At 46.0% G+C, this 12,626-nt stretch overlaps 1 protein-coding gene across 1 annotated transcript in view; it reads right to left on the reverse strand.

The window, feature by feature from the left end:
* ptprn2 (protein tyrosine phosphatase receptor type N2) overlaps window positions 1-12,626 on the reverse strand; it is a 107,968-nt gene that overhangs the window by 16,607 nt on the left and 78,735 nt on the right. Inside the window, exons 12-13 of the mRNA XM_062380003.1 lie at window positions 3,838-4,053; window positions 1,482-1,685 (exon numbers count right to left, since the gene is read on the reverse strand). Coding sequence (XP_062235987.1) covers window positions 1,482-1,685; window positions 3,838-4,053 — 420 coding nt within the window. The remainder of the gene's footprint in view (window positions 1-1,481; window positions 1,686-3,837; window positions 4,054-12,626) is intronic.

Consider the following 12,626-nt stretch of genomic DNA (forward strand, 5'->3'; position numbering starts at 1 on the left):
ACCCCGGCATGTCAATCACAGCATGAAAGAGAAGCAGAGGTCCCAGTGTGTTTTAGCTTTCTACATTATAATGCCTGCACCGGTGCTGCCGTGAAGAAATTGGGGCTAATAATAACAGCTCCTAGAAATGATGCACAGTGGCTCTTTTGTTATTGCAAGGCTAAATGCTCTTCTATTGTCGATGTTTTCAAAAGGGTCTTCACAAACAAGCCTTGACGAGTGCAACAAAACCCATCTATTACCACCAATACAAGGCATTACTCAGATTCACCCTCATTCATTACAGCCTCCCAATATAAAAGCTCGACTTGCAGTGTGATGAATGCTCTCTCCATTAATGGAAACACTGCGAGGCATCTATCCATCTCTTTTATCAAGCTTGTCTCGAATGAATGAAGCTGCAAAGTTGAGCAAAATTAAAACAATCCATTGTGGGTGTGCAGACGTGTTTTCATACCCCCCCCCCCCCCCCACTCGAAAATAGAAAAAGAAAAAACACCTCGAGAAATTTCTAAAACATCCAAATGACAATAAGACGGGTAATGACATTTCACTTTTGAGCAGCTCTCATCAGGCAAAAAACAATGTCTGCCTTATTTCTTTTGCTGCAGTAGTATGAGAGAGAGAGAGAGACGGAGGGGGGTAAAGGATGAAAATGACAGGGGGAGGGGGGAGGCAGGACGGAATGATAAAGAGAGACAATGACACAGTAGAGGGAGGGAAAAGTTGGGAGGAAGAAAAAAATGAAGACAACAGAGCCAAGATAAAGCAAGAGGGAGGAAAACCCACAGGAAGAGTGATGGGGGGGGGGGGGGGGAAACCGACAAAGATAACAGGGTTCTGAAGGGAATGAGGTGAGAGAGGGATGAGAGAAAGACACATCCAAACAGATAAACAGAGAGAAATCAAGCTGTTGGTTTTCGGCATGGAGTCGAGCGTATTCAAAAAGGGTTTTTAAAGAGTAAACTATAATGTGAGCTGAAAAATCGGATTCGGTGGATCACATACAGCTAAATGTGGTAATGTGGCAACCAGTTATACATTCCTATTGCGTTTCAACTGCTTTCAGTCATCTATCTCCACTGTTTGTCTATTCCAGCAAACTATTTAAACCTTTTCTCATTATTTTTAGGCTATTTCTATTGGTTAGCGAACTTCCAGTTATTTATTTTTAACATAACTCAACTGAAACATGTGATTTAAGGACAGTGAAGCTAACTTTATACTTTAAAATCTAAAACCTAATCTATTTTTTACAAATTAATTTAGCAACTCTTCAGCCCAAATAACCCAGAAGTGCAGAAGAACCTCTTGGGGTGAACCTTGTTTGGAAAAGCTGCTATGGTTCAATGACTACACTGAACGCACCACGATTAGATGCTGTGGTTGCTTCATTAAAACCAATCAGATGCTCAGAACCACAAAGAGGGCCTAAAACCAAACCCTGGACCAACTTCCTGCTGTCAAAACCAGCTCCTTACCAGTATCATGTGACCAGTGGAGATGTCCATGTTGGATGGCACCGGCTCCTCGCACCAGGAGGAGGTGCTGCTGCGGGTGGACGGGCTAGCCGCGGGCCCGTCGCTGAACTGGGACGACACGCTGTTGAGCCGCGAGTGGCGCAGGGTCTCCGGCCGCTCCACGCGCTCTGACGTCCGGATCGCCATCCGCTGGCGACACAGCTCCTGCACGGATCAGAGGAGAAGATGGTGAAGCACTGGATCATCAAAATGGTGGATTCCTTTTCCTTGGTATTCATCTTCTTTTTATGCACGTAACAATAGTGTTATGTACGTGACCTGCTTATCCCGGCTCTTAGGGGCTGAGTTCTGTAAACGCACCCTCGAAAATCCTGTATCTAGGCGGACTTGATCTTTCCTCACTTGTCTGTAGATTAATGGCTTATCCTTGTGGATTATGGAGCTTATACTAATTATGTCAAAAAATACATGGATGAGAGGCCTTCCCGATATATAGAATAAATTCAGTGAGTCCCACCTGGCTGCTGCTGCACAGCGACTGTCCTCAGTGTGTGATAATGGATCTTTTAAAAAGAATCCTGCATGAAATCGCTACCCACTCAAACTTGAGGGGGAAATAACTTGGATGCATTTGGACCAAAGATATAAGCACAATAGGAGAATCTATCCATCAATCAAATAGGATTTCCAATATGGATGTATATAACCATGCAGAGGCAGAGGTGATAAAGTATAAGTTTCTATTTTGAATGATATATCCAGGTGTCTGAAATATGCTAAAAGAGCCAGTGCTGTGAAGATTACACTTTTCCCAATGACTCAGCTTTTCTCCCACCACATCTCAGTGCAGAGGGAAGGCATCACAAATATCTGAGGATGAGGCATTATCTACTCTAGACTATAAACAAAAAACCTAAGCAAAAGAAAGGCCATTATTCACACTTTACCTCATCCCCTCCACAGGGTGTGGTCGCTCTTGGTATTTTTACTGTTAAATTAACAATCTGTACTACCCCACCGTGTTTGGACTTGTGAGGCAAAGCCACTCATCTCCACCAAATTCATCTCCATACTCAATTAATAACAGCGAGGGCAGAGCAGGCCAGAGAAAACGCCCTGTGAAAGCAGACGCTATCTCATGATCCATCACAGTGATATTTCCCTCCGGAGCACAGGCCTCTCTAAGCCCTGGTCTTGGTTCAGCTTTACCGCCGATGGACTTTAATGATTAGAGCCATGAAGTGGCGCCCTGGGCCTTGGCCTCGGGGCGATATCCTGGTCCAGCTCATAATTCATCCCACTTCTCGACATCTCCGAGAAGCGGCGTGCTGGACTGGAGCCGAGAAACGGTCCCAGAAGCGGGCGGGAGATGCGGTTAGCACCAGAGGAAGAGACACATGGCGCCCAGACAGGAGCAGAGGTCGTGGGGTTACAGTTTCTCCTGTCTCCCTCCACCCCCACACTCTTTCCAGACCCCTAATAAGAATGAAAACAGGCCAAGAGGAAACAGTGTCTGCTCGCTAACAAAATCCCACTGCCAGCCGCTCCTGAAACAACTGTATCTGTCAGAGCACACACCAACTTGACAGAGCAGTCATCCCTTCCCTCAAGAGAAGGAACAGGTGCCACAAACAAGCTAAAAATGCACCCTAGCAGAACAAGAAGGCACATTTTAAACAGAATATAAATAATAAAAATGCTCATGGACGTTAAGTTATATCCTAGACGTGAAAAAAGCATTTCTTTTTGCATTTTTGCTTATTTTTGCTTCTCTTTATATGGCCACTGTTATGAGGCTGTTAAGCTAGCTGTTGATGGGGGAGCAGCGCTGTGGAAACCTGATTAAATATTGAAAATGTTAACGCGACATGCAGATAAATGTTCCACGCTGGGCACAGCTGAGCCCCAACGCTGAAAATCAATACAGCCCAGGCTGCCCGTGGCCCTGGAGGAAGAGTGGGAATAGGTCACAGCGGCGTCCTGGTCCACCCCCCCGCCCTCCCTTTTCTTTCTCAGACACACACACACACACACACACACACACACACACAGACACACACACACACAAGCTCTCTTCACAGGCACGGGTGAGCAATGAATAATTTGATCCAGTGAATATCTCGTGAAGCAATAAGTCCAAGATATAAAGGAGTAAAAAATAAATAAACAATTTAAATAAACACAAAAAGTGATTTCTGATTTAAAATATTGAAGAATCAATCAAACATTTGCACATTAACAAAAGTACTCTCACAAACCGATGAGATCCGAACCCACTGTGAGCTCTGCCAATAGCAGAGAGCTGCCTAAGTGTCTAGGCCTCTGATTGGCTCATAGCAGAGAGGACTGGACTCACCTGATAGGTTGCGGTGGCATCAGTGCTGGTGTCAGTCCCCAGGCTGGCCAGCTTCTCCTTCATGTGGAGGTGGGAGCGCTGGCGCACGCAGAAGAAGGTGGCGGACACGGCCAGCGCCACCAGGATGAAGAGCATGCAGAGGACGGAGAGCAGCAGGAACTGGCCCGACTCCACCCTGGTCTCCTTCACCATGGGGATCTGGGTCAGGCTGCCCCTCTGGAGGACACACACACACACACACACACACAGGGAGAGAGAGAGAGAGAACACGCTGTCAGGGCAGTGAGAGATGCTCCTCTGTCTCTTTCCTGATGGATGGAGTCATTTTTGATTTACAGCGGCCGCAGTATCAGGTCTGCAGTGCATCAGTTTTCACCTGAAGGCTTGTCTTGACTTTGCAGTGAGAAAGAAATGAAAGCTGCCTTCCCCCAAACTTACCACCACCACCACCACCACCACCACTGTCTGACCGGCCCCACTCATTAGCCAGCTCCGACACTGGCCTTATAATGGGCATTCAGACGACTCAGTCAACCCCTGTTACCAGCCCTTGTCCATTGCTGTCGCCACGCTGCTCCCCACTATAGATATGTACAACCCCATTTAGTGCTGGCATGGGGCGAGCTGGCACTGTGCAGCTACAGGAGGTTGGGATACTAAAAGCTTGGGCTTAATGAGCTCTTCTGGTCCGGAGTCGAGGCCGGATTAGGCCCCGGTCCAAGTCGCACGGCTAATGGCCACCAGGACTTCAGAGACACCAGTGGCCCTGGACTGGACCTTCGTGCATCACCCACTGGTTGATTAAAAAAAAAAGAAGCCTTTTCAAATATTCACACCCACGCTTGTTAATGTTAATTTGGACGGGGAGGTGCAGGGCTGTTTTTAATGTGCTGTTATATCATCTGAGAGGTTTTTTATTAGTGCAGCAGGTTAAAGAACTGCTGTTGGTAACTGGTCCACTTATGGACATTTACTGTAATGACAAATTCCCCCAGGACCCCCAGAGAACATTTTGAAAGCAATAATTAAGAGCAATAATTGGGAAGGTGAAATGATTGACACCTAAAATGTATCTGCTGTTAACTGCTTGCATAAGACAGCGTCATGCTGCCATGTTAGTTTGGTCTTTAACTCTTAAAAACACGTGCATACTATTGTTCCAACACATTCTACTTAAAATAAATAATACTTTATTCTCCTTAAAATTCACACACAAAACCGATTTTGTGTAAAAGCCCTTCTTTGCCGGTTTTGATCTTACTCCATCCTGTGCAGCAGCTCATTTACAAAAAGGGCAACATCAATAACGGTGTGCAAATACATCAGCAGGCTCCTAATTGTCTGCTCGCAACATTGAAAGGTTGATGCTTGAAGTGATAAAGAAATAAAAAAATAAAAATGGTGGCGCCCTGACATTTAGCCTGAGGTGTTTAATGGGCAGAGCTGAAAGGATGCCTACATCTTGTTATAGCGCTTTCAAAACAAGACACTTCACCTCAGACCAGTACCGACGCGGTTTGACCTTGCGGTTGGTAATTGCCAATGTTTTAGCCGTGGTGCCGGCTGCCCTGGTCTTTTCGATTACCGCGCTGGGCCTGATGACGGTTGCTGTTGATTGCGATTGCGGAGAGGCTCGAGGATGCGGTTTCAATCAGGCATTAAGAGGTTAGACAACAACTGAGAGGTTTGAAGAGGCTTGTACGCGAGCACCGAGGGGAGAGATGGACTCGATCCAGCGATTTTAATCCGTGCTGTTCAGGGATCAAAGGAACATCACCAGAAAGGACGTTTTTAATTGAACATATTGATAAATCAACACGAGTTTCATCTACGAGAATACTTGTTGAGGATGTGGATCTTCTATCTCAGCTAAAAAAAAAACTAAAAATATAGAGCCTGAAAACACTTCAACAGATTCAGCCCTGCAGACACACTATGTCACATCGGTGTCGGGGCTCAAGACTGAATCCAAAGGGCCCCCGTTAGACCTATTGGTTCAAACCATCTCTAACCTATTTCCAGCACTGACAAACTGAAGCTACAGCCTGTTCGTACAATCTTCTCTTTATTCAGGAAAAAAAAAAACATCTTCATAGTCAAACTCAATGAAAGACGTGGCCTACTACTACAATCTCCGAGAAAATATTCAGCTAATCACCTTGAAATTAATAAAAACGTTTCCAGCGAGGGAGCAAACAGACTTCAAACGCACTGTGAGCATAAAGGAGGTTTTGAAGGCCGTAATCGTGTTGGATGGGAAGCAGAGGAAAAACAGAGTGAGGCAGAAAAAGGGAGGAGATGAGAGGCTGAGAATCACATTCATGGCCCTGCTAGCTTCAGTCCATTCATTTATTATTTTTGTAATAATATCGTTTAACTATAATTGGAGTTCGTTTTAAAAAAAAAAACAGAATGTTTCATTAAAAAACACTTTGAGCTTGAATTAAACAATTTTAGACTGAAAACAGCTTTTGAATTAATGAATGTTGAAAATAAATAAATAATCAAAAGAGGGTTTAGGCAAATATTTCTACTTGAATGTGATTTTAATCTGATGGAGAAATATGGGAGATTTTTTTTTCCTACAATTTGAGAATCAGATTTGAGAATCAGATTTTCTCCCCTTTTATCAAATCACTCTTTGAACTCCAGTGAATGCACAACATCACGTTACACAAATTTGTGTTTTTCATGTGTTCAGGACTCACTGAAGTTATTAATCTCTGCCTCGAACACACTCTCCCCTTCTCCTCCTTCTCTCGTCTATTCATTCTGGCCCTGTGTGGTGAATTAGCCAATCTGAGGGGGAGACAAGGGGCAGATGGATTTCGGCTGCTCTGGATTATTTAAATGAAGAAGAGGAAAGGTCAGGCGGAGAGGTGTCGTTGGGGCGGCTGTTCATCCATTCACTCACATCACAATACGTTTATGTTGAAAAAAAAACAAGAGGAAAATCCTCCTAAACACACAACTGCCAAACCTTTTTTCTTTAAACCAAGGTTTAAAGAAAAAGGTTCCAGCTACAACTGCTGATCTGAGAAGTAGAAAATGAGCCACTCTCCAATCTGCTGCCATGCAATTCTATTTATCTAATTTTGCCCCTGGTGCAACATTTCAAAAGCATAATTTGTTATCTTATAAACAGGAAAAAATCCTGATTTTATTCTGTGCTTAAAAATAAAAACCACAATAAAAGGTAGAAATTATTTTTCAGACCAGATTTCCAAGCTCTAAAAAAATGCTTGAAATCTAATATTAATTCAAGAAAAGGAGGGAGTAAAATATTTAAATTTAAACTATAAAAACTAAAACATGAAATGCTCGTTTCCATTATAGTCAAGATCTTAGGGAATAAATGGATTGAGGCGAATAGAAGTAAAATGCATAACATATTTAAAATGAGAGATTAAGGTGTGTTTTTCTACTAAATGAAGGATTAAAACAGTGTGAATTACGAGCGGATTTACGAGCTCTCACTTCTCAGGATTTATGAGCTGGAGCTGCTGCCGGTCGCCACCATGAATGAACCTGCTCTCAAACTTTGTCCCCTGCAGCCAGATGTGCGCACAGAAAAACACTGGCCTCATCATCCAGGACTGAAAATACACTAACTTATACATATTTAGATTAACTAAATGTTTGCATGCGTATTTCTCCCAAATGATAAATCATATTTTATCCCATAAACTCCTGGAGATCCAAACAGCTTCCGACATTTGTCTGCAAAACCTTTTCGGAGCTTTCAACGTGACGCTACGATCTCGAGTTTTCTTGGGGGATCCTTTTCACGCATTTTTTTACCGGATTTTAAAACTTGTACAGATACAACAACTTGCATAGAAACAGGACGCGCTCGGGAGCCAAAGGAGATAATTACCCAAATCCATGTTGCGGGGCAGAGCGCACGGTGCGTAAACGTGGGATGGAGCTGCTGCTGCTGCTGCTGCCGCTGCCTCTTGTATTCCAGAGAGCATGGTTAACCACTGACGACCCACCCGGACGCATGCAGCTCCAAGAAGCGTCTGTGCGTCCCCCTGGCCGCCCACTCAGTCCGCTCCTCCACACACACACACGCACGGATAAAAAAAAACTTGCGTGTATGTGCAGCTCCTGTGCGTCCCCGGCGCGCCAACAAAAGAGCGCGGCTTCAACACCAAGATGAAGAAGGCAGCAAAAAAAAAAGAAAAAAAAAAGAGGAGCGATAGAGTCTGAGAGAATAAGAAAAAAGGGGAGAAGAATGTGGGATATGCCCGCCTGATTCTCCGAGCTTCGGAAGAATGTGCAGAAGCCCCACTAGCGAGTCCTTTCAGCGCCTCTGTGCCAATGAAAAGAGATGGGGAGGTGGCGGGGCTGGAGCTTTTTTTTCTTGCAGATCGTTTAGTTAAGGCTGAGCCCCTCCTTATATTCAGCAGCTCAGGAGTCCCCGTCCATTGCACATGTCATATCCACCGGTTGCTATAGCGATGCCTCCACATGTTGTCGACAGTGAATGTTCAAGGAGCGATGCCTGGCTAATAGGCTTGCGGGCTGAGGGGCGATATGAATGGGCGCAGGGCTAGTCCCTCATTTGTTGAGCTACTAGGGGTCTCTGTGTTGGGGTGTGTGAATTGCTGTTTTCTCAGGCTCTCCTTTTTCCTCCGCTCCCTCTCCCAGGGATTCAGCTATGTGAGCAGAATAAGGGAGATGGGCCGGGCTATTCTTCAGAGTAGGGCTCCTGCATTCAAAGCTGAAGTGAGCACTATAATAAGAGGCTACCACACAGTACAGTAGTTGTAAAGTATATGAATGCTGCACAGGACATTGGGGAGCAGTCGAGAAAAATGCTCGTGTAAATTGTGTGTAATTGGCTCGAGGCCCTTTTCTCTGGTTTCCTTTTTTCGAACGATGTGCAGGAGGAGTAAAGGAAAAGAGAAGGAGGAGAAGGGGGGAAATTGCAAGTTTAACAAGTTTTAAAGATAAAACTCACTAAAATGTTATCCTAATTAGCAATCAGGCTGGAAGAAGAAGAAGAAAAAAGATCCAATGGAGAGCAACAGCTGCAGTTAGCAGGGAGAGAGAGAGAGAGAGAGAGAGAGAGAGAGAGAGAGAGAGAGAGAGAGAGAGAGAGAGAGAGAGAGAGAAAGGGGGATTATGGAGAGCACAGGGTGAGAAAAGGAGAAAGAAAAAGAAAAGGGGCGGTGAAGAGAGGAGAACGGGGGTCCTGTCAAATGCAGATGACGAGTCCTGGGGAGGTGGGTGGGTGGGTGTGGTGGGGGAGCGGGGGGGCTCTCCAGTTTATCTTTTCCCATTCAGAGAGCACCCCCTCCTCTCCTCCATTGTCCCTCTGTGTGACAGCTGGAGTTGGCAGTGTGAAGGGGAGAACAAAAACCAGCTCGCTGTCCAGCCTGGGTCCGTGGCCGCATCGGACGCCACCACCACCACCCCACCCCTCCAACAAGGCGGCCCCCGCAGGGACCCGATCTGAACAAGCACACACTCAAACTGACTCAACAGTTTTCTCATCAACCCCCCCCCCCCTCCCCTTCCCCTCTCAAATACAACACCTAACACACGATGCAGCTGCAGAACGGACACAGTGGATTTCTGATATTTTTATTTCCTTGAATTCTTTCCTTCCTCCAAGACAGAGCAGTAAACTTTGATCCGCCCTCATTCATCATTTAACCACGCGAGGAGGAGTGACACTCTTCAGGTCATGCTTTCTGCACACTTGCACACTCATTTATCAGGAATTATTCAGACTCCACATTCGCCTGCCAGAGGGTCGGAGAATGTTCCGGCCAACCGTCGTTCGAGAGGCAAATTCTTTATTTCATTTTTTTTTATCTCGCAGGATTCAGTTTGAATGTACAAAAAAAACAAAAAGAATCGGTTGCAGCGAGCGTTGTCGCACTAATGCAGGACGGATGCAGGAGTGATGCATGATGGGAGACTTCTATCGTGACTGCCTGCGAGGGGTACTGAAGTTAATCCCCAGAAAATCAGCCCCCTACATCGACCATATAGGATCATATCTGTCCTGTTGTCTGATGAACTGGAAGAGAGGAGCTGTTCATTCGCACACAAAAGCAGAGTGAGTCCCTAAAGTAGGTCTCTCTCCTCCTCCTCCTCTTCCTCCTCCTCCTGCTCCTCTCCCTGCGTTGCCACATTTACAGGACAATCCGTGGGTCGACCACCTGTCAGGCCTCATCCCAAGAAGGCGGGGGGAGAGAAGGTACCTGCTCTCTGAAGGAAAGTCTGACTTGGGCATCCGATGTTTTCCTGCACTTGAACTCTGGGTAAATGGACACATTTTCACACGTTGCGGTCACTACCACGCACGACACAGTACGACTTCACAACTCGTGTCACATCCTCCAGCGAGGGCCGGTGCTAATGGACATCACACCAGGGAGGTTTGACGTGCATCGATTCCTTCTCACTCACCCCGGAATAAAAAAAAAAAAAAAGGTCTTACACAAGCAGTCAAACTCAAGAGCACTGAAGTCACTCTTGTGGTCACCGGCGATGTTTCAGAGATGCTGTCACACTGTTCCTATCAGTAAGCACTTCCCCGGGCTAACACATGTTCGAACAGTCGGTGCGAGGCCTGCCGGGCTTATCTGTCCTCTCTCCTGTTCCGCTCCGGTGTTTGCCTCCATGACACATTTCTAATAATAAAAAAAAGAAAAAAAAAATGGAGAAGCTGCGCGCCTGTTTAAACAGCGAGAGAAGGAGGTATGCGGTACTTCCCCGTGTCGCTGGGAGAAAGGGGAGGGGGGGGGGGAGAGATGAGGAATGTTAAACAAATGTCAGGATCAAGTGCAGCACCTGAGATGGCTGAGCAAAGACATCGTGCATGTGAGTCGAGGAAAAAAAGGGGGGATGGAGAGACGCTATCGAGATTAGATGTTTGCTTGCACCTGCAGGGCTGCACGATTTTGATTTTTGAGTCTATTTACACGTCTGTCCCTGCGAGTGCAAAATCTGAATATACGTGCACAGGGTCCAGTGGGTGGCTCTTTTAAAAGTAGACATCAGCACCACATCCGAGCGGGTTATACCTGCAGCTGGACACCTTCACCTGCACATAGAAGCCAGAGCGTGTAATATGTTTGAGCAAATAGAGGGAGGGAAAGCAGCGTGGAGAGTACTGGGAGGCTTATCTGAGGCCCACTGAGCCACTGGTCCACAAACCAATCACACCATAATGATATCAGTGAGAGGCTAATGCCGTTTACAAGAAAAACCAACAGCTGCAACATGTACCTGCAGTTTCTGAGCTCACAGCTTTACAGCATTACACCCAAAAAAAGAGTTGGGATTCCTGCTCGGCTCCTTGAAACGGGGTGCGATAAATTATTCATAATAATATCCGAGCGAGGACTGTGTTGCCGCGGCTCCACTGGGGAAGGTGTCAGAGGATTAGCTTCAAACTGTAGCGCAGGGAGAAACGTATGCAAAACAAAACACATTAGGGCGTTCATTTTTTTAATATTTCTATATTTTTCTTTTTAATCAGATCCACCAGCTGTTATTATTATTGCTCCAGTGATATTACAAGATGTGTGTGGTAGGAGAAGCCTCATCTGGGGGGGGGGGGGGGGGGGGGGGGGGGGGTATGCATTTTCTTTTCAAGTGTTCTATTTCCATTCGCATCTTTTAACAGTTGCCAGTGAAGCCGAGCTCTCGCGCAGCCATAAGCTGTGATGATTGAATCCAAAGTTCGGTTTGGAGGCGTGCGAGTTGCGATGGTGTCATCTTGTCGAGTTGTTCGTTAGTACGTCGAGGGTTTGATTTCTGCCTGCCAGTCACAAAATAGCACCAAAACTGGGATAACATATAAAAGGTGACACTGTCTAAACTCCCCTTTCTTTAATATCACTTAAGGTGCAGAAACTTGACAGGGAGGTGAAAGTCTTAAATGCATTGTGTGAGGGGGGGAGGTGATGGAAGAGAGGAAGAGAGAGACACCATATTTCCCGATGGATGACGTTCAAAAGATGCACAAAAAAAAAAAAAAAGGTCCCGTTTCTGGGTTTGACTTGAAACATTTGAATTGCTCTGTCTCAACAAGCCAGTCAAAGCCTGTGTGTGTCAGCCGTGTGATTCTGGAATCTTTTCCTTGCAGAATCGCTCGTTCAAATAAGGCCTCCTCTCGCATGTGAATCCCAGGCACCGGCCGTGCCAAGCCGTTCAAACGCAGCGAACATCAAGGTAAATGCTACGCCTGTCATCTCGACTATATTTAAAGCGGAGAGGGAAAAACCCACACACACGTGCAACAATGAGCACTACAAAAAGCAGCAGCCGCCTCGGCGTCCTAGCCCGGAGTAGGAAATCACACCATATCTGCAGAGTGATGGAAAGTGCTGTAATCTGCGAGGAGGACAACCAAGTAACACAACTTTAGTGCTCATTTTAACTGCTTTGTATTAACAGTGTGTGCTGAGCTTTTACTTAGCGTTATGATAATTATGGCACGGCGGTACAGAGGTTAGTGCCGTCACCTCACAGCAAAGACACTCCCGGTTCAAATCCCAGGTTTCCTTCAGCCAAAGAGCTGCACACTGGGATTAGGTTAATTTGAGACTGTGGTCATAGGTTTGAAAGTGAGTGTGAATGGTTGTTATGTCTCCTGTGATAAGCACCTGGTCCAGGATGTTCTCCACCTTCAGCCCAATGTCAGCTGGGATTGACTCCAACTACCCCCCAAAACCCCCCCCCCCCCCCCCCGACCCTTAAAGGATAAGTGGTATAGATAATGGATGGAAGCACGATTGTTCCCTGCACCGCACTACCCTCACCGT

The sequence above is a fragment of the Platichthys flesus genome, chromosome 21 (genome assembly GCF_949316205.1).
Source record: "Platichthys flesus chromosome 21, fPlaFle2.1, whole genome shotgun sequence".
NCBI lineage: Eukaryota > Metazoa > Chordata > Actinopteri > Pleuronectiformes > Pleuronectidae > Platichthys > Platichthys flesus.